Source organism: Rattus rattus, chromosome 12 (assembly GCF_011064425.1).
Source record: "Rattus rattus isolate New Zealand chromosome 12, Rrattus_CSIRO_v1, whole genome shotgun sequence".
Lineage (NCBI taxonomy): Eukaryota > Metazoa > Chordata > Mammalia > Rodentia > Muridae > Rattus > Rattus rattus.
This window is the reverse complement of record NC_046165.1, coordinates 20,246,082-20,271,783: the sequence shown is the minus strand read 5'-3', so window position 1 is coordinate 20,271,783 and position 25,702 is coordinate 20,246,082. Positions and strand designations below refer to the sequence as shown.

Below are 25,702 nucleotides of genomic sequence, written 5' to 3'. Positions count from 1 at the left end.
ATCAATCTAGAAGATTGAAACACCCAACTCCCTTCTCTGGAAGTTTGAGATTACAAGTACAGTATATTGGAGAAGGGGGTGTCATACCTACTTCTCAATATGGCCTTTAGAAATGGTAGTAATACTGAATCTATGGACATTCAGACTAATACCCGTCTGTTTATGACTGTTATATATGTTTCAACAATGTTGGAGATGACTGTGAACTCTGTAAGAAGAGCCCCTAAGTCAAACTCAGTGTATGGTACTGATACTTAGGAGATGTGAGCCCCTGTTTTCACGTTGGCCCAAGCTAGTTAAAGGGGTTTAGCTTTCTCACTGTAACTGTATACTTCCTTGATACAACTTGCAAATGATGCCGTTATAAAGATAGTATGTATGTCTTTGGCTTGTTGGAAAACAGTACTAACATCAGCACATTTTGGCTGGCAACATGATCTCACCAGGTACTTAATCCTAATGGCAACCTGCTAGGGAGATAGAATGTTCTTCAGTTTACAGAGGAGGAACATGAGACTGCAAGAGATTATATGACCAGACGGAATCCATAGTGTGGGGAGATTAGCCTGCAACCAACCCAAAGTCATCTACTTCCAAATCGTGTTCTATGTTTTCCACATGGACTTTTAAAAAGTGGAATAATGTTGGGACCTGGGACCTTATTAAACCATAGCTACTGATTCATTGGCTGTAGGGTACAGCGTGCACTTCTACCCTTGTAACATAATTCTAGGTCTGCTGCTGTCCTTGGTTCCTGTGCCCGCAAATTCTCTTTCTCTTGTTGGCAAATACAGTAAGATCCTAAGTGTTTTCTTATTGAACTTTGCTTTTGAAAACTTCTTTTATCTGTTAATTATATTTCCATTACTTAGAGCTCCATAACAATTCTGATGATAATGAGATGTTGAATTTTGTCAAGTGTTTTTTCTTCATGAGTTGATATAAAGATGTCCCCTCCATATAAACTATTTATTAACAGCAAAGGTGCAAAGGCTCATTTCTTCTTGGCTATACCACAGTCCAGCCCCTGCGGCCAATGGTCTCAGTGTGCTGACCGCGGACACGAAGGCCCCAAAAGTGCTGTAGCCCCCTCTGGGCTTGAATTTTATTCAGCTGCTCCAGGTCCTCATGCAACTTGTTGTCTGGATTGTTGGCCAGAACCTGGTCGTACTTCCTGTCCTTCACATCCATCTGTCTGTTCAAGAACCAGGTAGGGATCTTGTCCTGTCGTGGATTCTGCATGATGGTGATCACACGCTCCACCTCATCCTCCATGAGTTCTCCAACCGTCTTGGTGACGTCAATGTCTGCGTTCCTCAACACCACGTGAGCGTAACTCCACCCCCACAGCCCTAATGGCAGCGATGGTGAAGGCTGTTTCCACCACCCATCAATGTTGGTATTGAGTACTTGTAAAATGTGCTGGAACTTCTCAGGGATCGCTAGAGACATGGCGGCAGCACAAGCAGTGGCACGTAGGCCTCCTGTGGAAGAGAGCTAACTGCTTTTAATACAGAATTTAATGTGGAATCATTTGGTTTTTTTTCCAGACATTGAATTGATGTTGAGTGACAGCCATTGAAAATAGTACTATTTTGTCATTCTATTCTAGATGTGATAAAGATATTTTGAAAAACATTCAGAAGATAAAACATGAAAATGTATGTTGAGGTTTGGTCTGTTGCTACGTGTTGTATTGCAATGCTAAATTCTATACCAGAAGGTCTGGGCCTACAGGTGACTTCTCACATTTAGGAGTTGTTGTTGTGCAAACCTTGTTCCTTGGTTTAAAACTATTGGTTAAATGAAATTGGCTACAGCCAATTCTGGAGGAATTCGAGGTAGGTGAGTTTGAAGTGACCTGGAAGAGGAGGAAGAAGAAGGAGAAGGAAAAAAGGAGGAGAGGAGGAGGAGGGGAAGGAGAAGAAGAAGAAGCCACCAGGAGGGGAGATGGACCATGAGCACATGGCCAGGAAGAACAGCAAGTATCTGGGGTACACCACTGGGGAGGTAGCCAGGCCAGCAGTTAGAAGAGTAGATAAGGGGTGACCCACCCCAGTAATTGTCAAAGCCAAATAAAATAGCCATAGTCTGAGCCTCATTTATTTGTAAACTAGTCAGGTATAAGCTTACATTGGTCGCACCACAAACGTAAACAAAAATAACCACATTCTCATTGCTCGGTGATATTGTTAGTATACTGTTGGGTTTCTATTGAGTCTTCAGAAGGGCGACTGTGAACAGCTATAAAGGGGTAAGATGGAAACCACACACATCACACACACACACACACACACACACACACACACACACACATAATGAACATCTTTTCTTTTTTTTTTTTTTTTTTTTATTTTTAATTTTTTTATTTTTACACTTCAGATTTGATTCCCCACCCGGTCCACCCTCTGACTGTTCCACATCCCATACCTCCTCCCCATCCCCCACCCTGTCTCCATGAGATTTTATTTTCTTGAGCATTTAAAATTACTAGGTCCAGGCACACTGTGCTTTATATGGTGTTGCGATTCCTTTTGTCTAGAATGTCACCGACAAGCTTTGCTCTCCTTTTGTGTCTGTTGTTTGTATATACATTAGAAAGCAGTAGCCAGTTCTTCAGACATCCTCCGCCTACGTTTTAGACAAGTTATTTGAGAACCATTATTAGAAAAAAATTATAGATTCTTAGTATATCACTATCATAACACATTTATTTCTCGTGCATGTGTGTGTGTGTGTGTGTGTGTGTGTACCCCACATGTGTATTTGTGGTGTGATGGGACAAGTCTTTTTTTTTTTTTTTTTTGGACTGGGGACCAAACCCAGGGCAGCGCTAGGCATGTGCTAACATTCCCCCCCCCCTGGGACAAGTCTTAAGAAGCTGGTTCTCTCCTGCCACCTTGTGGGATCCAGAGATGAAACTCAGGTCATCAGACCTGGGTGCAAGCTCCTCTACCCACTGGGCAACACTGCCAGCTCACGTTTACAAATTTCTGGTGTCAAATTACTTATGCATAGCATCATATGTTTGTTTCTGTCATTTTTAAGAACGTTTATTGGAAAGTTTGCAGTGGTTGGGGATGGGCACGTGAGAACCAGGAAGTGCATGTGGCGGTGTGGAAGTCCATTGACAACCATAGGGAGCCGGCTTTCCGCCATTCCCCACGTGGACTTGGGATCAAGCTCAGAGGGTCAGGTTCCTGTGGCAGCGAGTGCCTCACCTTCTGAGACACCTCAAAGATCCTGTTTTTTGTCATGTTTGAGATTAACATTTTTAGAGCCATGAGGGTCACAGTAAGATTGAGTGGAACATTTAGCAGGTCCACATATCTCCACCATCTCTGTACCTCTCTCTGCTGTAGATATCCCACACTATGGGCGCACATTTGCTCTAAGTATGAGGTTCTCTTGATGAATTACTGATAGTCCATAGTTTATATAAAAGCTCATTCTTGCTATTGTGTCTTCTAGGAATTTTGACAGATTGTATCCTCCAAATATGTTTTAAAACCATGCTTATTTTATGCATAGCAATTAACTTTATATATTAACATAATAATAGAATGATTCAATATGGTTTAAGACAGAAGAAAAAAAGGAAGCATTTTATATGATAAAATATCTCTATTTCCTGGCAGCAGGGAACCAGGTGGCCAATGGCATGCAGAACAGCATAACTGAGGTTTTTTGTTTGTTTGTTTGTTTTTGTTTTTGTTTTTTAGCATAGAATAGAGTTTATTTAAGGCATGGGAAGGGGACTGGAGAGGGTTGTAGAGACAGAGAAAGGCAGAGAGATAGAGATAGAGATAGAGATAGGATAGAGAGAGAGAAGATGAAGAAAAGAAGAAGAAAAAAGGAAGGAAGAAGAAGGAAAAAGGAAGAAAAAGAAGAGGAGGAGGGAGGAAGAGGAGGAAGGGAGGAAGAAAAAGGAGGAGGAGTTGAGAGGAAATAGAAGGAAAAAAAAAGGAAGAGGAGGAGGCATGTGGAATGGGAAGAGAGGGGAAAGGGAATGGGGAGGAGGGGGAAAAGGATGAGAGGACAGAGGGGAGAGCAAGAAGGCAAGAAGAGGAAGAGTCATACCGTGAGTTTTATTGTGACTACTGTGGTATGCATCTTACCTACGATTTCAACATTCGTTTGTTTGTTTGCTTACTCATTTTTCAGCTGAATACTACTTCATTTGGTTGTGTTCTGCATACTGACTACCCACTAATCTACCGATGGGCCTCTCCTCCAGTTTTATTTCCTTACTATTGTGAATCAGCAGCAAGAGAAACGAATGCGCAAACATCTGTGTGCTAAGACATGGCGTTCTTTAGGTATATGCCCAAGAACACCATAGTCAGGTCCCATAGTAGCTCACACTAATTTCCACAATGACTATTTGTTTTCACTCCCACCAGCACTGAATAAATGTTCCTTTTCTCCTATGCCATTAACTGTTTTAAATTTTATGTTCCCCTTCTATTTAGGAAACCGCAGCTCTTCCTCTTCCTTGTCTGCTGGAACAATACCTTGTGTTCTTATGTAGCCCAGGGTTGCCTCAACCTTGAGCCTCTTCTTCCCTCAGTATACTGGGTGCTGATTACAGGAGTATGAACCATGCTCAGCTAGGACAGTCTCCAGTCCTCCATCGTGGGGTGTGTGTGTGTGTGTGTGTGTGTGTGTGTGTGTGTGTATAATATGTATGTGTATATGTATATATATATATGTATATATGTGTATACACACACACACATATACACATGCATTTCTTTAAATTTCCCATTTTTCCAAATGCTTCTGTTTGTGGTCCCGGGTACATTCTTTAATGTAATTTTTTTTATTTGGAAATTGTTGTGCAGGTAGCAGTATACATGTTCCTTAAATTTTCATTCGGCTACATACTACTCTCCAGGCATGCCTTCATTGGTCAACAGTTTTCCTATTGCTTTCAGAAGAATTTTCTGAATGGCCGGTTCCTGATTTCAGTGAGAATCCTCCTGACAGTTTTACTTGGCACCTGAACTCCGTGGTGGTATTTCAAGCCATTTACCTGTGTTTTCCAAGTATGGCAGAGGATGATTCTTTGGGGTCCCTTAGCAGCAGACATAGACCTCAGAAATTAATCTAGACCAGCCGTGGAGGGCTCTAGGTTTAGCTGAATGTCTTTGCACTTACCAGCAGCATCAGAGAACACAAAGTCTCCCCAGGAGCAGAGGTGTCTGCTGCTTCAAGTGGCAGAAGTCAGATCTCTCCCGGAATCAGAGGCACCTCAGGATGTACTCTCTGTTCTCTTCCTTCCCAGGGTCTTCACAACACTGCTTGTCTCTCTGGGATGCTGAAACAAAGTGTTTTGTACCTCTTGTGGCCATATATGTCCTCCTGATTTCTTACCACTTGGAACTGAGGATGTCCAAAAGCAGTAGATGACTGGAGATAGAAAACAAGTGAGCCAGCCTGGCGACCTGAGAAAGCACCCCTGGGTCTAAAGGCTGAGACAGGATTGCATTTCTGAGAACTGAGTAGAGAGTGGTGGAGGGGATCACATGCCTCCCAGTCTGCCTTTAGGTAAAAGGGCTTGGCTCTTTCTTGAAAGGCGGTTGTGACAAAGCAAGCTAATGCAATGACCTGGATCCTGAAAATAAGCTTTGAATTCTGGTCCTGTCACTTTTAACTCTTTGATCCGATATATATTACTTACTCTTTTATATCTCAATTTCTCAGATATAAATGGTGGTAGTCAGGACACCTTTCTAATGGGGTTATTTAGTGCCTTGAGCAGGCAAATAAATGTTACAATAATGTATACATAGTATACCATAGGTACCATCTATTAATGTGTATTATATTCACATATATAATACTTAAACAAATGCATGGGACCGGTCAAGCTATCATTATTGAAGCCCCCTCTTCATTATCTCTAAGTTAATTTCTTTGATAGTTAAGTAAGCAGAAAAAATCTCCCCAGTTACCAGCCTAAGTTCTCACTTTTGACCGGAATACTTATGTGAACTTCCCATTAAAATGATCTATATGTTTTAATCCACCTAAAGCTATCCATGCATCTAGGATTAAGGTAGAAGTTGCTCTCACACTCTGAGAGGCAAATGCCATTTTAAAATCAACTTCTATTCTTGTAATTTGGAAGAAAGCAGTATACAGGAGCTGGGCTGGGTGGCACATGCTCCTGACTTCAGTACTCAGGAGGCTGAGACAGAAGGATCTCAGGTGTGACAGCATCCTGAGGTACAGACAGGACCCACCTTCAGGGAAAGAGTGACTAGATTACCATATTATAGAATGTGTCCTATGTTTCTCACTGGTATTTTTCACTTACAGTGATGGTGGCTGTCAAGATGGGATGGCATAAAATGTGTACCGGGGTAGACCCAGTTTTGTAATCAATCTGGACCCTTTGGCTTAGTGCCTAGGTGTTAGGGCTTTATCCCAAAGGGTATCAGTGGAGCTGCTTTGAGAAAGACCTATGCTCACACAGTCCCCCAAGTTAATTTTGTTTATAACTGCTGAAGAACTTCTCTCATTTGCATTGACTCTCAGTGACCTACCTTCAGGCAAACCCTGACCTACAGTCAGAGGTGTGGATTAAAATAGAACTGTGCATTTGAATGCATAACAGTTTTTACCTATGGGATTTTGTGGTGCTTCACGCTAGCAGCACTATAAATGGTGTACCCGGATCAACCAGGTTAGGAAGCAGAAGGGGTGTTGCCCATGCTAATAGGGCCCCTACTCCAGCTTTGTAGACTTTTCTGGTGATAAACTTCCAGGGTTCATTTCTCTAATGGGATGACGGCCTTTCCAGTTTTTCTTCTGTACGCTCCTGGTGACTCGGATCATTAGCAGTGCCCTTTGCAGTAGGGGAAGCTGAGGAGGCGACAGGAAAGAGCACACGAACTTGCAAAGATCCAGCTTCTGTGTCATCCTTGCAGCTTGGAAAGACAGAAAAATGATAGGGAGAATAGAGACAATATCACAAAAGACCAGAGCCGTCGTTAATTCTGGGTGTTTTTTTTCCTTTCATATAATTGCCTAGGTATAGGCAATTCTAATTACAGAAAAGTGTCCTTTGAGGTTCGTGAAATAAAAGAGAGGTTGAGTTTAGGAAAAATGACCATTTAACAGGTATAGGGACTACTTGTCTTGCTATGTTTCATATGCAAATGTAGTTCTATTGTAACAATTTTATGTCAGGTTCAAATGGTGCCTGTATGGATGGCATTTTGATTCTTCTCTTCCTCCTCTACTGCCTCCTCTTCTACGTTTCCCCCTCTTTTCCTCCTGCTCTTCCTCCTTCCTGGAGACAGGGTCTTACTATGTAACACTGGCTGACCTGAAACTGGCTGTGTAGATCAGGCTAGCCTTAAACTCACAGAGATCCTCCTACCAATGCTTCCCAATTGCTGGGACTAAACCATCACACCCATCACACCATCACACCCATCTTGATGTTCTGTAGATTTGAAGTTATGGGTAGAATAATGCAAGAGTATCATATAGACAAAGAGGCAGCAAGAGAATATTGGTTTTTCTTACACTCATTTTAAAATGGAAAAAAAGCCTTATACTCTAAATGATATAGCTAGATAAGTTATTACAATCATAGAGTTCTCTATAATTTGCTTTTGATAGTCTTTCAGACAAGCAAATCGGTACTGCATTTCATTGTTGTAACAACAGACATAAGGAGAAGAGGTTTTGATCTTATGTCTGTCCCATTAAAAGATACTTTCTTCTAGACCTAGTAACATTTATTTCAGCCAAAGTCACAAATACATGTTTTTCCTTGCTGCCATAGTAGTCATTTAGAATTAAGTATCCATGTTGTGTAAATTCTTAGGTTGTTTCGGGGGTGGATCATAAAGGTCTAGAACTCTTGATCCCAAACCTAAAGAGAAAGAGGAAATAGTCATTTTCAGGGTAGCTCTCACCCCAACAAGCTCTCAGTAACTTCCATGTTCCAAGCTATAAGCCCAAAAGCCGATGTCACTGCCATTGTCTACAAGTGGGAAAGCAGCTTTAAAAACTGTGAAATAGTCCATACTGTGCCATTCATTGGAGATCAAGTCAGGATTTCCTTATATCTTGACTTTTTCAATTAGAAGCAAAGCAATTATTTAGCCATTCTATGTTATTTCAGTTTGTCATGGTTTGGACATAAAATTCCCCTACAAGTGGTTCATCTAACAAAGTCGTGGTTTCAAAAGACAAGCAGTGTTAGAAGGGGGTCTTTGGTGGAGGTGATTGGATGATGAGACATCTATTGTAATCAATAAGCCGATCCATCGATAGACAGAAAATTCCAGTAGACAGTGGAGACACGGTAGAATTGTGACAAGTGGGTCACTGGCGTTGTACTCAAGTGCAAATGGGTCACTGGTGTTATACCCTACAAGATGCACCTTGTCCTGTGCCCCATCCTGTCACTTTCGGTGTTCCCTGCTGCTTGTACATGATCCTTGATGAACCGCTTCCTGCACCCCACCTCCTCATGGCATCCAAGATTAACATGATCCCAGAGGCATCGGAGCCAGCAGCTTGAGAGTGAAATCCCCAGACCCAGGAGCAGCCCTACACTCAGGAGGACCTAAAGGTATATTTCTTTTAAGCTGTTTATGACAAACATTTTGTCACCATGACAAGTAATGACCACACAGTCCTGTAGACTGAGATACACACAGAGACCAGGTGCTAGGAAAGTCAAGCTAGTGCTGACATGGGGGTATTTTCTGAAGAATGAGCTTTAAGGATCTCCTGAATGCCCTGGGAATGAGAACCTTGTTGGTGACGATGGACGGCAGTCCTCTGTTCATCCTGGCTTGATGCTTGGCCTGGTGGTCAAAATATTTTATGCCTAGAACTCATAATAATCAAATCCAATCCAATCTAGGCAGTACCATGCAGAAAGATAGATGTAGATCTTTGGACCACCATGCCACCCACAGATCTTCCCTTCAGTGCAGGAGTGCCATAGACATCTGCTTGCCTCAACACCATGAAGCACGGATGGGGGATGTCACCCAGGGGCCTGCCAGCCATGTGGCCAGCCTGCAGTAGGAGCCACCACAGTGTGCAAGTCTGTGGTGAACGGATGGACAACAAAGAGAGGTGGAGCACCTTGAGTGTACGAAGAGAGATGGAACTGAGGCTGAGGGTGGAGAGGGGTAGCCTGCTGTGAGTGGCCAGCCCCAACACCTGGGCTGTGCTGAGTCCCAGCTAGGGCTGTCAGTGAGGGCCATGTCTAACTCTATGACTGCAACAGCGGGGGTCAGTGCCAACATCAGTGGCTCATGAGAACGTGGGGACATCCCTGGTCAGGGCAGCCACTGGGGACCACATGGATATCCAGGGGCTATGCAGAACTAGCCTAACCCTTCACTGGCTGCAGTGCTCTGGAGAGACGACGCCATTTCTCACTGGCAGCACTCAAGACAGTGCGTTCTGTGCTTTGGCCAGGCAAAGCTGTGGAACTGGCCCTGGTGGCAGGGGTCTGGGTGAGCTGGCCTTGTGGGAGAGCAGACTGCACCACCTATTTCCCTGGGGTGGGGAGATCTGCACAGGCACAGAGGTGATACGCACCGCGCCCCCACCTCGGACAGTTGGAAAAGCTGCCCAGGAAGGCCATGAGCTTGCAAGAGCTAGCCTTGCCGGTTACCAGCAGCTGCACTTGGGAGAGTGGACCCTGCACCTCTCCTGCGCAGCACAGCGTAGCTGACACTGATGATGGCAACATTCGTCAGCCCCGAGGGCAAGAGCATGGGAGAGCTTGCTGTGACTCTTTTCTCTAGGAGGAGGTGGTGAGAGCAGCGTGAGAGAGAGAGAGAGAGAGAGAGAGAGAGAGAGAGAGAGACAGGAGAGAGAGAGAGAGAGAGAGAGACATGTGCTATGCCTCCCCACTCACCACATGTAGCTGTCGGGAGAGCCAACCGAAGGCATGAAAGCAGGAGAGCTAGCTAGCCCTGTCACCTCATTGACTGGCTGTAGCACTTGGGAGAGCAGGCCTGTACCTTGCTATTGGAGCTGGTCTGATGGCAGAGGCACAAATGAACCCGGCCCTGGCAGTCTACAGCACTTGGGAGAGTGGGCCCCGTGCCTTGGCTTGGCTGCACAATGGAGCTGGCTCTGGCAGCACGGGTTTTACTGAGCCAGCCCTGAGAGCTTCAGAAAAGGAGAGCTGCCCCTGCCTCTGCCATGGCGGTAATGGGTGACCTAGGCAGAACAGGGCTGGCGAGCTCTCCCGGTAACAGATATGGGAGAGCTGGTACGCTGACCAGCTCGGCTACCACCCAGGCCCAGAATCAGGGCTCTGAGTTGGCCCACCCTAAAAATCTTTATCATCTGTAAATGGTTGGGACATGTGAAACGGTCAGTCCTGCTGTTCCAAAGCTCCACGATCTCCATGACACAGGGCAACAACTGGATAACCAGAAGACGTCCTGATGTGGATCCAATATCGATGGAGTCACAGAAGCCAGACATCTTGAACCGGACTCAGTGACTCATTGCCACGAACACCTGCCAGTGAAGGTGTATGGACAGAGGAACGTACTACGGGACACACCGTGACACACTGCAGCTTTCACCATGGGACGTTTTCCACTCTTTGGGGTCTTGTTGTTTATTTGTTTTGGGGGTGGCTTGGGGAGGGAAGGTTGCAAGGGTAAAAGGTGGATATGAGGGGATGGGGAGATGAGAGGGACTGGAGTACACGATGTGAAACTCACAAAGAATCCATTAAAAAGAAGTCTTAATAACTGAATCTCATGAGTTACCGTCTACTACTGCTGTCTTTTGCCTGGTAGAATCTTATGGTGCTTGAATGAGTACGACTCCATAGGCTAGTGCCACAGAGTGGGCTTGGTAGAACTGCTTGTGGATTAGGAAGTGTGACCTTGTTGGAGGGAAAGCATCATTGGGGGTGGGCTTCGAAGTTTCTTGTCTTCCTCTTTTTTTAAAAAAAGGTAACTATTTTATTCATATGAATGTCTTGCCTGTTAATGTAGATATGTGTGTACCACCAGTGCTTTCAAAAAGACAGCATTGTAGGCAAGCTGATAAAATCTCTCTGTTGTGTAAGTTGCCCTAGATGTAGTGCAACAGAAAAGTAACCACGACACGACAGATCTTCCTGGTACTTTACTAACAGAGGTCAGGCACAGCCGTTCCCTGAAGTTATATGAAAAAGCAGCTGGTGTTTCTGGCAGTCCCCATGTAGCCACATTTTATTACAACTAAAAAAGTGTGGATCATTAGAGCAGACAATCATTAATAAGAGATAGATTACTCGCTCTGAAGGGACGATGGGTTAGCATTATACTAATTTATATCTAACCCTACCAATACCTGTGTGTTACTATAGTTTATATAATCTCTTCCTAGATTACCTTGAACTTAATGGGTTTATATACTTTGTTGATAGTGAATGGATTTCTCAAAAATTGTTCACACATGCTAATGTTTGGATGATACTTTTAAAATAGTGACTCTATTTCTGGCCAAAAAAAATAAGACCCTTTAGGGAATATTGAAATTCACTTGGATGAGATCTCCCAGGACAGTGGTTTCAAAATGATGCCATTGCTGTTTCTGGCTGGCCCTGTTTATTGTGGCGTAGGATTCTGTTAGTCCTGCGAGCGACAATACCACCAGCATAGAAGCCACTTCATATTCGTGTGATAATTGTGTCCTGCCAAATTAAGTAACCCTGTCTTTGGCTTACGTGAAATATTGAGTTTATTAAGGCAAGCTTTCTGTCCTATTTAGGGCATGGCCGCCTGCTGGGCAGGAACCAGTTGAATCTAAAGAAAGCGACAGTTTGCCCCCTGCAGAATGATCTTAGGGTCTCTAAACTCTTTGGCTGATTATCTGCAACGACTAATCCATAAACCAATACTGATATTATGGCATTAGAGTGGCTTTATTTATTTTACGTATTGTAAGCCAAGCTTCTGATTTCCTTTTCTTCGACAAAGATTCATCCCTCTGAATTCATGGCATGGATCTAAGAGTGCACGATTGCACTGCAGGACCGTCTTTGAGTGGAATGAGAGACAAGCCCCACAGACAGAGCATCTGGTGTTTAGAAGGGAAGCTAGACAGACGTGATACCGGTGAACTGCGGTGTGTAAGCTGCTATCATAAAAAATGGCCTAGGAGATATTCTAGAGAACTCTCGAGTGCCAATGTATGTTCCTTTGATCTAGAGCCAGGCCACACTAATCCAGGAACTGGGAGATTTAGATTTCATCCATGAACCACTGGCTATGGAACCATCAAAGTGAGTTATGACCTCAAGGCACGGGCCCACCATGGGAATGCTTAGCAGATCCCTAAGCCAAGTAGTAAGTAACAACTGCTTTTAGAGATGTCCTGGAAGGTTTCATTTCCTGAAACTTTAATTAAAACAGATTTCGCATCTACCCTTCACACAGGGATAATATTACTCTATAATTTTCATTGGCACTTTTTGTCACTGCTATTAACTAGTACTGCTACTTTTCAAGCAGCTTTTGCCACACTGGGGACGCGTCGTTTTATACAGTGTGACTCACGGTTTGCAATGTCATTAGTTGTCCCGTTCCTTTTTGCCCTACCAAAAAAGTTTATAACTCAAATACATTTTATTTTATGTTATTTAAAATATGTTGGATATAAGGACAGGAAATGAGAAACTTGGAGCATATTTGCTTCAGAAAGGATAAGAGGAGAAAAGAAGTCAAGTGAAAATGATAGAAAGGAAACAGGGAAAAGGCAGAAAAGGACAAGGAAGTTTCTCAGAAGTTTGCCCGTCTTTCCACGGCTGGGCTGCCATTTCTAACGTTCTTCCCCAGGTTGGGTGAAACAGGCTGCCACGTCGCTGGGGTGTTGTAGCAGCCCACACGCAATGTTCCAGAAGGTGGCGAGTATTTAATGACTGTGTCAAAGAGTATACCTCGTTCTCTCTGGCCCCCGTTTCTATCCCTTTCACACGGCATCCTTCCTTTCTAGGTCTGGGATGGTTCTGTGGTCAAGACAGGAGGGACACTATGTGTGCTGGTTGGATTACTCTTTTCTTTTTAGTCAACTAGACACAAGCTAGAGTCACCTGAGAAGAGTAACTTCAATCAGAAAATGCCTCTAAGATTGGCCTCTGGGCCAGGTCTGTGGGGAATCTTCTTGATTAATGATTCACGTGGGAGGAGGGCGAGTGGTCCTGGGTTGTAAAGGAAAAATGGATGAGGAAGGCAGGGGCAGTGAGCCAGTGAGAAGTGTCCCTCCGTGGACACTGCTTGAGTGCCTGCCTCCAAGTTTCTGCTTTGCATTCCTGCCTCCCTCGGTGACAGGCTGTGATCTGGAAGTGTAGGTAAGGAAGCCCTTTCCTCCCTGAGCGAGAGCACTTTTTTTGGGCCATAGTGTTCATGACAGCAATAGAAAGCAAATTAGGGCACTGTGTCTGAACTGCTTTCACCTCTAGGTTCTACAAATCTTGAAATATCAAGGAGGAGGGCTATGTGCCTGGGAAAGTGCTGGAAGACAGAACTGAAGCATGGAGGGACACTGCTCAGTCACCTGCTTTTTTTATGGAACCCAGGACAGCCCGCCCGTTGGTGGTGCCCTCACAATGGCTGCTTCCTTCCACATGAGTCCTGTCAATCTGTAAAGTGATCCGCCGGCACCCCTGTAGGCTAGTCCTAGGAAAGTCTGGTCTCGGTTTGAGGATCAACTCTCCCAGATGATCCTAGCTCTTGTCAAGTTGACAAAACCAAAACAAACAGCCTAATGTAAACACATCATTTTGTTCATGCATTCTCCTGTTTGGTGAACATTTTGAGTTGCATATTTTTAGATTTGGGATATTATGAGCAGAGCTGCTATAAATATGAGCAGCATTCTTATACCCTAACCTCTGGGAGTACCCTGTTTCTGCTTCGTTCACCCCGAGAGTGTTTTAGAGGTTGAATCACACATTCCATAATTTATCGGGATAGTCCATTTTCACTTACTATAACTTTCAGGAAATTTATGCAAGTCTTTGCACACATCGGTTACCATCCTTTGACTTGTTGAATAATATTTTATGGTATGGATGGTCTATAATTTGTTTAGCTATTCAGTAGTCCTAAGACATCTGGGTTGGTGCCAATGTAGGCCATATTAAAAAAGGATTCTGTGAACAATTATGCACAGGTTTAGTGTGCATGCAGGTTCTTATTAATTGTGGACAAATGCTCCAGAGGAAAATTTCCACGTTATGAGGTAATTGCATCAGTGTTTAGTTTCATAAGAAACGATGCAGCTGTCTCCCTGCCTGACTCTACCTTGTTCCACTCCTGTCGGTGACATGGGGATGATCCAGACCCCTTTACACCTTCATCAGCATTTAACCTCGTCGACTTGGCTTCTCCATTCCAGTAGTCAGAATCCCTACGGACTACACTAAAAGATCCATTGCCCTTGAATCTCCTGCGTTTGTTTGCGGTCCATGTGGTATCTCCCTTAGACATTTTCTTAGAATGTTTGTCCATATCTTTTGTGCATATTTAACTGGGTTGCCTGTAATGTTGCTGTTGGATTATGGGAATTTTCCATGTGTTCTAGATACTAGTTTGTTTTTTTGTTTTTTTGTTTTTAAGAGTGTGTGTTTTGCAAGGACGTCCTCATCCTTGTCTTTATCCTTTTATGAATCAAAGTATTTTTCACGGGGCAAAGCGTTAAAGTTTTTGGTTTCCTTACGGTTTACTTTTTAAAACGGTCTGACTTTGCAGCCAAAGCTGACTTAGGCCTTCTTGGTTCAGCTTGTTGGTTAAGCTGCTCGCGTGCTGGAATCCCAGGAAGGGAGCCCATGGTTGGCTACGTGTTTGACGAAATATTATGAACCTGTAACTGGAGGTATTCCAGCTCAAGAGCAAGACAAAAGGCTTGAGATCCGGAGCTAGTGTGCCACCATGGGATGAAGAGGGGACCTCTTCCAGATGAGGACCTTTATACTACGTCATATGTGGGCCATATTTCAGCATATGAATTTGGGGAGGACACAAATGTCTAAATCATCACATTTTTTTTCTTTTTTTCGGAGCTGGGGACCGAACTCAGGGCCTTGCGCTTGCTAGGGAAGCGCTCTACCGCTGAGCTAAATCCCCAACCCCAAATTATCACATTTTTATGGGCTACTTATATTACTCAACCATTTATTCTTTCATAAGTGGCTACTCAATTATATTAGTACACTTAACTTATATTTTTAAAAGTATAACTATGGAGAATACAAATATAACTGTCCTCTCCCCTTCTACTTAAAATTAAAGTTAATTAAAATGATTAACTGTTTTTTAAAAAGATGTATGTGAGTACACTGTTGCTGTCTTCAGACACATCAGAAGAAGTCTTTGGATCTCATGACAGATGGTTGTGAGCCACCATGTGGTTGCTGGGATTTGAACTCAGAACCTCTGTAAGAGCAGTCAGTGCCCTTAACCACTGAGCCATCTCTTCGGCTCCCAAATGATTAACTTTTACATAGGTGTATTGGTACAAAATAATTTTAGTGATTTTTTTTCTACACTACTTTAATTGTCATAATATTTCCTGAAAGTTCCACTTACTTATTTGTCCTTTAAGTTAACCTTAAAATCATTTTATTATGTTCTTATAAGAATTAGTGGAAAAATTTTTATTAGGTTATAAAATAATTTGCAAAGAACTGATGTTTTCAACTAGAAAACACATTTTATTAATTCTTCCTTATATTTCTCAACAGTCCTTCAGTTTTCACTTATAAATACGTCAAATATTTTGCCTTGCATTATATCTTGGTACTTCTTGATGATTTAAAATTCTGACTTCTTTCCTCATTGCATTAAAGCAACTAGTGCTGATGGATTGTTTTTAAACTTTGTACATTGGATTTGTTCTGGGGTCTTCAGATACTTTTGTCCAAACTAAATGATGAGATAGAAATAGATTTGCACCCAGTAATTTTCTTTATTATGCATACAGTGTATGTGTGAGTACATGATTGTTTGAATATGTATATCTGAGTGTACATGGGCATACGGATGTGTACATATGACTTTACAGACCTGGAGTCAACATCAGGTGTCGTCTTCTAATAATATCCACATTGACTTGGAAAACGCCTTTCTTGAGATTAAAATATAATCCACCTTAACTTTTGAGAGAGGGTCTCTCGCTGGGCTCAGAGCTCATGGCTTAGCTGGAGTGACCGGCCAGCAAGCTTTCAGACCCACACTTCTCTCCCCTGCCTGAAGTCCTCGGGTTGCAGCTGTGTCTCACCATGCTCAGAGTTTTACACGGACGCTGGTGCTCCTAACTCAGTTCCTCATGCTTGTGTGCAGGGACATTCTTGACTGAGCCATCTTCCAGCCCCCAGCCATATACTTTTCCTGAAAAAGAACACCTTATGTTGACGCTATATCACTATTCATCGTTCTGCAGCTCAACGGCGAGCCTGAAATTCACCGATGGAGACTAGAATACAAAATCGAATGCTGTAAAAGGGATGTTTTTGCATCCAAGGCATATTTAAATCAATAATCTAAGACACGTGCTATTAATTAAAAAAAAAATTAAAGATCAGCTCCCTTCTTTCGCAGCCGTGGCTCCTCACAGACGTCTGTGGGGTGAATAACTGAATTCCAGATGAGCCATCCTAGAGTTCCCATTCGATGTTGCCCACTCAGCCTCTTTTTTTGGCTGCTGTACTCGTTACTGTTCTTGCTTGCTTTTCTTCTGGCTCCTAGATGCCTGTGGCTGTGTGCTCACCGACGCTAAAATAAACCGTCTACATCCTCCAGCTGGACGCCCTGCTTTTTGAGGAATGTCTGTGGTTTTATTGCAACAAGTACTAATGAAAGTTGGTCCAATCACATAAACTTATTAAATATTATATGAATCACGTCGCTACCACCACCGATGTATGCTGTGATCCGTTCCCAATTTAATGACAATAAATAGTCATTCCCCCAGACAGGGAAGCTTTTGCAGATGGCTATCTCTGCTCCTCAGCTGGCTGCCGCTCCCACAGAAAGCTGACTTGGCTTCACTGCCGAGGGAGCTACAGCATAACCAGGAAGCTGATGGAGAGCGAGCCTGGAGCAGTGCGGGAAGGGAGTCGTTCATCACAGGGCGGAATTGCTTTCCATCTGTAGATACAGGTGAGCAATGCAGGATAGTGTCAAGGGCAAAGTTCATATGGTGGATTTACTTCTTCTAAATATATATGTTCAGGAACTGAGAGTCCATTACTTGACATCGACAGCCAGGCCTAGAATTTACATGATTTTTTGACCTTTCTCTCATTTTTCTTTTAAAATACTTTTGATTAAATTTGTCCTTTGACAATGATATCTCTCTGATCTATAACTACATCTATATCTAGTCTCTATATCCATATTTATATCTATCATCTATCTGTCTGTGTGTCTATCATCTCTCTATATCTATCATTTGTCTATCTTTTGTTTACCATCTGTCATTCATTTATCAATCCTCTATCATCTATCTGTGTGTCTATCTATCTTTTATCTATCAATCATCTATCTACTATCTATCATCTATATCTATCATATTTACCTTCTATTCTATTTATCTTCTATCTATTATCTATCTACCATCTATCTATATCTATCATCTATCAATCTATCACCTATCATCTATCTATCTATCTATCTATCTATCTATCTATCTATCTATCTATCATCTATCTATCTATCAACTACCTATCTATCATCTAACTATCCATTTATGTATCTCATTCTGTTTATTCTCACTCCTCTCCTCTCCTATCTCCCTACCATCACCATCACCATGCTCCCTCTCCCTTCTGGTCTCTCTCTCACATCCATGTCCCTTTGTTCTGTGACCCAGTGAGTTTAACCCGGGCTGTCTGTATAACTACAAGTTAGAAACTAGAGGCTGAAACTTGGCGGGATCACCAGTGCTCAGACAACTAAAGACAATGACTGACCTTCCCCAGAATCTACCCATAGAGTTCAACAGTTCACAGAAAGGGAGGGCCCCATGACCCCTGATCCATGATTGGCTGTCGATAGGCTTAGTCTTGTGCAGAACCTGTATGGATAGCTGCAGCTGCTGTGAGATTGAGATTGTATTTGCAATGGCTGTGTCATCCCCTGAAGACTACATCTTCCAGCCTGTTTCCCAAAACTCCAGTCCCCTCCCCATGCGGGGCGTGTGTGTGTGTGTGTGTGTGTGTGTGTGTGTGTGTGTCAGAGAGAGAGAGAGAGAGAGAGAGAGAGAGAGAGAGAGAGGAGAGGGAGAGGAGAGAGGGAGAGGAGAGGGGGAGGGGAGAGAGAGGGAGAGAGGGAGAGGGAGGAGGAGAGAGAGAGAGAGGGAGGGAGAGGAGGAGGAGAGAGGGGAGAGGAGGAGGAGGGGAGAGGAGGAGAGAGGAGAGAGAGAGGAGAGAGGAGGAGAGAGAGGAGAGAGAGGAGAGGAGAAGGGAGCTATATGTGAACATGAGTACACATGTCCCTGGAGGCCATTGGCTTTGGATCTCTTTGGAGATTCAGTCTTTTCAAGCTGCCCAATGTGGGTGTTGAGGTCTGGTCTAGAGTTACTCAACCTCTGAGCCATATTTCCTTCCCTGTGATTCTTACCTTGTTCCCATTTCCCTTTCAGAGATGGTTTCTAAACCGTGATAATTGTTATGAACAACCACGGTCTCTGCATTGGCTGCTGTGCACTGCAGAGAGACCCATCTATAAGTAAGGATGAGGCTAGCATTTGTGGATTTAAATGTAACGTTCAAAAGGCAGCTTGACACCATCTGTTTCACTAGAGAACTGTAAGAAGTTTCCTCTTAGGCCCCATGACTTCCAAAACCTGGGTTTTTCAGGACTTCCTTTTACCACATGACTTTACCCATTTTCGGTGGAGACCAATCTCATCCTTTAAAGGCAGCCTTTATTTCTGAAAGTTTGAAACGAAATCTACTTCATACAATTAAATTTCTTGAAAAGATACCTGGAAGCTGGGCATAGTGGTACACACACACACACACACAACCACACACACACACATATACACAAACACCTTTAATCCCAGAGCTCCAGGCCAGCCTGGTCTACAGAGTGAGTTCCAGGACACATAGCAAGGGCTATGCAGAGAAATCATGTGTCATCTCCTGCCCCAATAAAAAAAGAAGAAAGATATCTGGTGATGGGATTCTTTTTTTTTGTTTGTTTGTTTTTTTAATTTTATTTTTTATTAGCTATATTTCTTTATTTACATTTCAAATGTTATTCCCTTTCCTGGTTTCCTGTCCATAAGCCCCCTATCGCTCCCCCATAAGGGTGTTTCCCCCATCCACTCCCCTTTATCCCCCAATATTCCCCTGCAATGGGGGTCTAACCTTGGCAGGACCAAGGGCTTCCCCTTCCACTGGTGCCCTTACTAGGCTATTCATTGCTACCTATGAGGTCAGAGTCCAGGGTCAGTCCATGTATAGTCTTTGGGTAGTGGCTTAGTCCCTGGAAGCTCTGGTTGGTTGGCATTGTTGTTCATATGAGGTTTGAGCCCCTTCAGTTCTCTTCCAGTCCTTCCTCTGATTCCCCAAAGGGGTTCCTGTTCTCAGTTCAGTGGTTTGCTGCTGGCATTTGCTTCTGTATTTGACATGTATTCTGGGTGTCTCTCAGGAGAGATCTATATCCGGTCCCTGTTTCTACATGCATTTTTTGCTTCATCCATCTTATCTAGTTTTGGTGGCTTTATATATATGGGCCACATGTGGGGCGGGCTCTGAAAGGCCACCCCTTCAGTCTTTGCTCTAAACTTTGCCTCCATAACCCCTCCTATGGATATTTTTGTTCCCCCTTTTAGGAAGGGGTGGGAGCATCCACATTTTGGTCATCCTTCTTCTTGAGCTTCCTGTGGTCTGTGGATTGCATCTTGGGTAATTCAAACATTTGGGCTAATATCCACTTATTAATGAGTGCATACTGAGTGTGTTTTTCTGTGATTGGTTTACCTCACACAGGATGATATTTTCCAGTTCACTCCATTTGCCTATGAATTTCATGAAGTCATTGTTTTTGATAGCTGAGTAGTACTCCATTGTGTAGATGTACCACATTTTTTGAATCCATTCCTCTGTTGAAGGGCATCTGGGTTCTTTCCAGCTTCTGGTATTATAAATAAGGCTGCTATGAACATAGTGGAGCATGTGTCTTTGTTGTATGTTGGATCATCTTTTGGGTATATGCCCAAGAGAGGTATAGCTGGGTCTTCAGGTAGTGGAATGTCCAATTTTCTGAGGAACCTCCAGACTGATTTCCAGAGAGGTTGTACCAGTTTGCAGTCTCACCAACAATGGAGGAGTGTTCCTCTTTCTCCACATCCTCGCCAGCATCTGCTGTCACCTGAGTTTTTTTTATCTTAGCCATTCTGATTGGTGTGAGGTGGAATCTCAGGTTGATTTGATTTGCACTTCCCTGATGACTAAGGATTTCTTTAGGTGCTTTTCAGCCATTCGATATTCCTCAGCTGAGAATGTTTTGTTTAGCTCTGTACTCCATTTTTAATAGGGTTATTTGGCTCTTTGGAGTCTAACTTCTTGAATTCTTTGTATATTTTGGATATTAGCCCTCTATCACATGTAGGATTGGTAAAGATCTTTTCCCAATCTATTGGTTGTCATTTTGTTCTAATGACAGTGTCCTTTGCCTTACAGAAGCTTTGCAGTTTTATGAGGTCCCATTTGTAGATTCTTCATCTTAGAGCATAAGCCATTGGTGTTTTGTTCAGGAAATTTCCCCCAGTGTCCATGTGTTCAAGACTCTTCCCCACTTTTTCTTCCATTAGGTTGAGTGTATCTGGTTTGATGTGGAGGTCCTTGATCCACTTGGACTTAAGCTTTGTACAGGGTGATAAGCATGGATCGATCTGCATTCTTCTACATGTTGACCTCCAGTTGAACCAGCACCATTTGTTGAAAATGCTATATTTCTTCCATTCAATGGTTTTAGCTCTTTTGTCAAAGATGTAGTGACCATAGGTGTGTGGGTTTATTTCTGGGTCTTCAATTCTATTCCACTGGTCTATCTGCCTGTCTCTGTACCAATACCAAGCAGGTTTGTTTGGTTTTATTTATTTATTTATTTATTTATTTATTTATTTATTTATTTATTTATTATCGCTATTGCTTGAGGTCAGGGATGGTGATTTCCCAGAAGTTCTTTTTATTGTTGAGTATAGTTTTGCTATCCTGGTTTTATTATTTTTTTTTTTTATGAGAAGGAGTGATTTTGGGAGTTTCATTTGTTTATCTAGGTAATTCAAGCAGTGACTTAAAGCATAAATGTCTTTCTGCCACAGGATGATATTTTCTTCCATTTGCCTATGAATTTCATAAAGTCGTTATTTTGATAGCTGAGTAATATTCCATTGTGTAGATCTCACATTTTCTCCATTCCTCTGTTGAAGGGCATCCTCCCTAAGGCCTGAACCCTTCTTTTTTTTATATGTTGGGGCATCTTTTATTCCTGCCCTCCTTTCTCCTTTCTTAAGTGATTCAGGTCTTTTTCCTTCTCCTCCCCCTCCCATCCTCCCCCACTCTTCTTTTTCCTCTTCCTCCTCTTCTCTCCCCGATTCCTGTTTTCTTTTCATGTTTTTTTTGAACTCCTCCTCTTTGGTTTTCTTAGATGTGGTCTTGCCATGTATCCTCCAGCTCATGGTCATCAAACCTCAGCACAGGCCATGCTTATGCCGTGATGAGAGGCATGTGCATCCTGCCCAGCCTAAAATTGATTTTTATTAAGGTTCTGAAGTGGCTTTCATGACTGGGAAGTTAAACCTAATGGGAGCCTCATTGGTTTATAATTCCAGACCTGGCTTTTTATGAGGTCAAAACTCATTTGTAGGAAGACATTCTTGGTTGTCTAGTTAGATGTCAATCATATTATCTGAATTCCTCTTTCATGGCTTGTCAGGACATTGTGGGATTAGCCAGAGACTCACAATATCCCTTTGCTGCCAAATTCAAATCATCTCTCACTTAGTTTGTTCTTTATCCAAAAGGCTTGAGAAAACCTATTTATAACATGGGCTCACTTAGTTATTGAAGGAAAAGACAAGCTCTGAGCTGAGAATCAGTGATTAATTCCTGGAACACCTGGCTGTGTGTGTGTGTGTGTGTGTGTGTGTGTGTGTGTGTGTGTGTGTGTGCTTTCCAGAAGATTTCCACTATTTTCTCACTTTGTTATAAACTTAAATTTAGTCTTTCAGCTGATACTGTATAACTCTTATTAATAATGAACTTGGGACTGTAAGAAGTGAATTTGGGATTATGCTAAAAGGAGTTCTCACCTTCTCTTTAAGAAGAAAAGACAGTCCATGTCCTTGCATCACAAAAAGCCAGTGATCCAATGTAATAACAGAACAAGCCAGAGGGTCCTTGAAAGGAGGACAGTATAATGAACTAAGAGGAATAAAGAGTGAATTCTGAGAGGACCAGTGGGAACATGGTTGCCAGTGCACACCAGATACATGCCCATGTACTGTGCTTGGCATGCGCACTATATTATCTCACTTAATTCTGGCAATCAGGGCCTTGGTAACTATTTTCCACTGCACTGTATAGCTTAGGAAATGGAAACACTCTATGCAAGCTCACACAGCAATAAGTAGTAAACTGGCTTCCAACCCAAGTCTTTCTAAGCCCAAATCCCTTTCTTTTAGCATTCTTCTTGATTTATACACTGGCTAGGGCTTTGTAGGACATGTTGGCCGTTCTATCAGAGGAATGAAAAGAGGCCTCTGTTTTCTTCACTTTAACCATTAGAGAGATGCTTTAGAACCTAATTAAAGATGTAAAAGTAATATGAGACATAATATTGTAATCAAGACTAGCTTTGCGTCTCTGGAAAATTCAGTCTTTGGAAAAAAGACAAGACTGGCTAGTCACAGAGTTTCCTCATCACAGAGTGAAAGCATTTTGCGTGAGCTACAGTGAGCCGGAGGAAGCTAGACTGGGGCACTTTGATGTCCCTATTCACACTGCTATCTTGTCTTGCTGATATCAACATTTACAGTACAGTCCATCTCGCTCTGAGGGCTTTTTTTCCTAATCAGAAAAGCTGGAACACCGTGGCTTGCCTTTGCTCTGTGTGTTGCTCCTGCTGGGAGACCGGAAATGTTTGTTTTTCCTGGTGAGGTCACCACAAAACCAGCTCTACACATGGAATTTCAAAGACAGCGTTGGCGCTCCATTTCTCCCAGTCAATTTACATGTTCTCGCTGCATCACCTGTTTGCTGTAAAGGATGCGGAACCTTTGAGTACAGCAGGAAGTTTGCTGCTGCCCAGTGGCAACAGCTGAGATGTTAACAGTAGATGGAGGTCTGAACCAAGGATGTCCTACAAGGCTCTTATCCTCTCTTGCTTTTATATTTTGAAACCATCAAGAGGGATTCTTCGTTTTGTATTATCTTTCGTGATAATATGGTTTATTTTCTTTCCGACTCTTTTTTGGAGAGGGCTAATTTTTTTTTCTCACACCGTTGTTTGTGCTTTAAGGTATTTGTTCAGTTGTTGATCTCCTTAACCAGATCGCTGTCTTGGTCGAAATTATACACTCAGCATATAACCACACCCTTGCCACTCATGATCTGTTTGTAGAGTGAACACGTGATTGTAGAGTGGTTGGCTTCAGCGATTGACATGCTTTTCACTCAATATTCAACCAGATCATTATGTTATGAACACATGATATTGTTGCTATATAAAAGATAATTACTTCAAAATGTTTTGTGAAGAGTTTGTGAGATTAACACATACAGTGGAAAGTTTGGGCAAGGAAGGAGATCACACATACATAAGCATGGCCAGGAGCTTCTTCTGTTAGGCTTCTCCTGGCTGTTCAGCCTACATCTTTTTCTGCTTGGAAGTTCTCCATACAGATGCTTGCCCATGGGACTCTGCAAGCTTCCAAAGCTCTGAAGCCACGAACCCTTCAGAGAGGCTGTTGCTCAAAGGGGAACACAGGACAGCATTGACTCTGGCTGCCAAAGCCACTTCAGTTTATTTATATTTTAACATTGTGATCTAGATACTCTATGCCGGCACTGCACGAAGACTCTGAAAGATGAGAGTTTGAGAGTTTGAGAGAATCCAACTAACATTGTAGGACGCCTTCTCATTTTATTTCGAAAGATAATGTTTCATACAGAAGACAATGTAAAATCATATTCAATTTCACTAGTAATCTGGCCAGTGTTCCTTTAACATATCTCTGCCTTTATTGCAAGTCTTTTGTTTTGTAGAAAATGAAAACAATGTAGAAAACTTAGAAACATTGTTATTTCTTCTAATAAAACATTGTATTTTCTTCTTGCTTACAAGTAAACTGCTTAGTTACAATAAAAGACTAATATGGATGCATTAGCCTATTTCAGGTCAAGTTCATTCTTTAATTAATTATAATGTGGGTCCAGCATTGTGATATGATAAGGCTGGAGAGATGGCTCAGAGGGTACTGAACAGTCACGTGGGTTCAGATCTCCATGCTCATGTACATAGCTGGATGTGGTGGTACATGAGACTATAATGTCATCTCCAGCAAGGCAGAAACAAGAGAGACCTGGGGCTTGTTAGTCTGCTCTTGGTCAAATGAGTGGGCTCCAGCTTCAGCAAGATACTGTTTCAAAAGAGCTAGGTGGAGAATGTGTATCCGACATGGATTAGCAGTAGATTTGTATACGATGATATGGATCAGCAGTAGATCTGTATATGATATGGATCAGCAGTAGTTCTGTATACGATATGGATCAGCAGTAGATCTGTATATGATATGGATCAGCAATAGAGCTCACCTGTTGCTCTTGCAGAGGAGACACTTTTGGTTCCTAGTACCCACATGGTCACTCATATCCATAACTCCATCCAGAACTCCAGTTATTTCCATAACCTTAGTTCCAGGGCGTCCAACATGATGCACATATATACATAGAGAAAGAATATTCAAGTAGTCATACACATAAAATAAATCAAGAAAAAATACGCAAAAGAAGGTAGAGAATGATAGAGAAAGGCACTGAACATTGACTTCTTGGCTCTACATACATGAACACACACGTGCACGAGCGCACACACACAGATAGAGATAGAAATAGATAGATAGATGATAGATAGATAGATAGATAGATAGATAGATAGATAGATAGATAGATAGATAGGGTAACAATGTGACATGACAGCTATGACAGCTATCTAGCTAATATGATTAGAGCATTTTCATATATATGCACAGTCTATTTCTCAAAAACCTTGACTTGCATTCATAAGTCTATATAACTTCTTTTGACTGTATCCCTGGCTAGCCTGGAACTCACTACGTAGACCAGATTGGTGTCCGGATCACAGAGATTTGTTTGCCTCTGTCTTCTGAGTACTGAGATTAAAGACATGCATCTCTGCCGTGCCTGGTGTATATATTAGCCCATTTAATAAAGCTATTAAAATGTGAACACTGTAATTTAATAAAGATCCAAGTTAATGCCCAATGTAATGGGAGGCTTTGCTCCAGCAAGAAGTGTTTGCTGAGTGTTTACGTTTGCCAGATGTTTTCCAAGATCCAGGAATTCGGGGGTGGGGGAAGACCTGCATGCTTCAGAGAGGTGGTGGCAACAGTGTCACAACCTTCAGCAAGCAGGAGACATTGAGAACAAACAGAGTCAGCTAAGGATGAA

At 42.6% G+C, this 25,702-nt stretch overlaps 1 protein-coding gene across 1 annotated transcript; it reads right to left on the bottom strand.

Moving 5' to 3' along the window:
- Nucleotides 1-1,008: 1,008 nt before the first annotated feature.
- On the bottom strand, nt 1,009-1,452 carry LOC116913893 (40S ribosomal protein S18-like). The gene has a single exon (XM_032918178.1). It carries the CDS (start codon nt 1,450-1,452, stop codon nt 1,009-1,011), a length of 444 nt encoding a protein of 147 aa, XP_032774069.1.
- Between the last annotated feature and the right edge of the window lie 24,250 nt (nt 1,453-25,702).

Coding starts and splice junctions, on each gene's coding strand:
- LOC116913893 (XM_032918178.1), bottom strand. CDS start 1,452: ATGTCTCTAGCGATCCCTGAGAAGTTCCAGCACATTTTACAAGTACTC.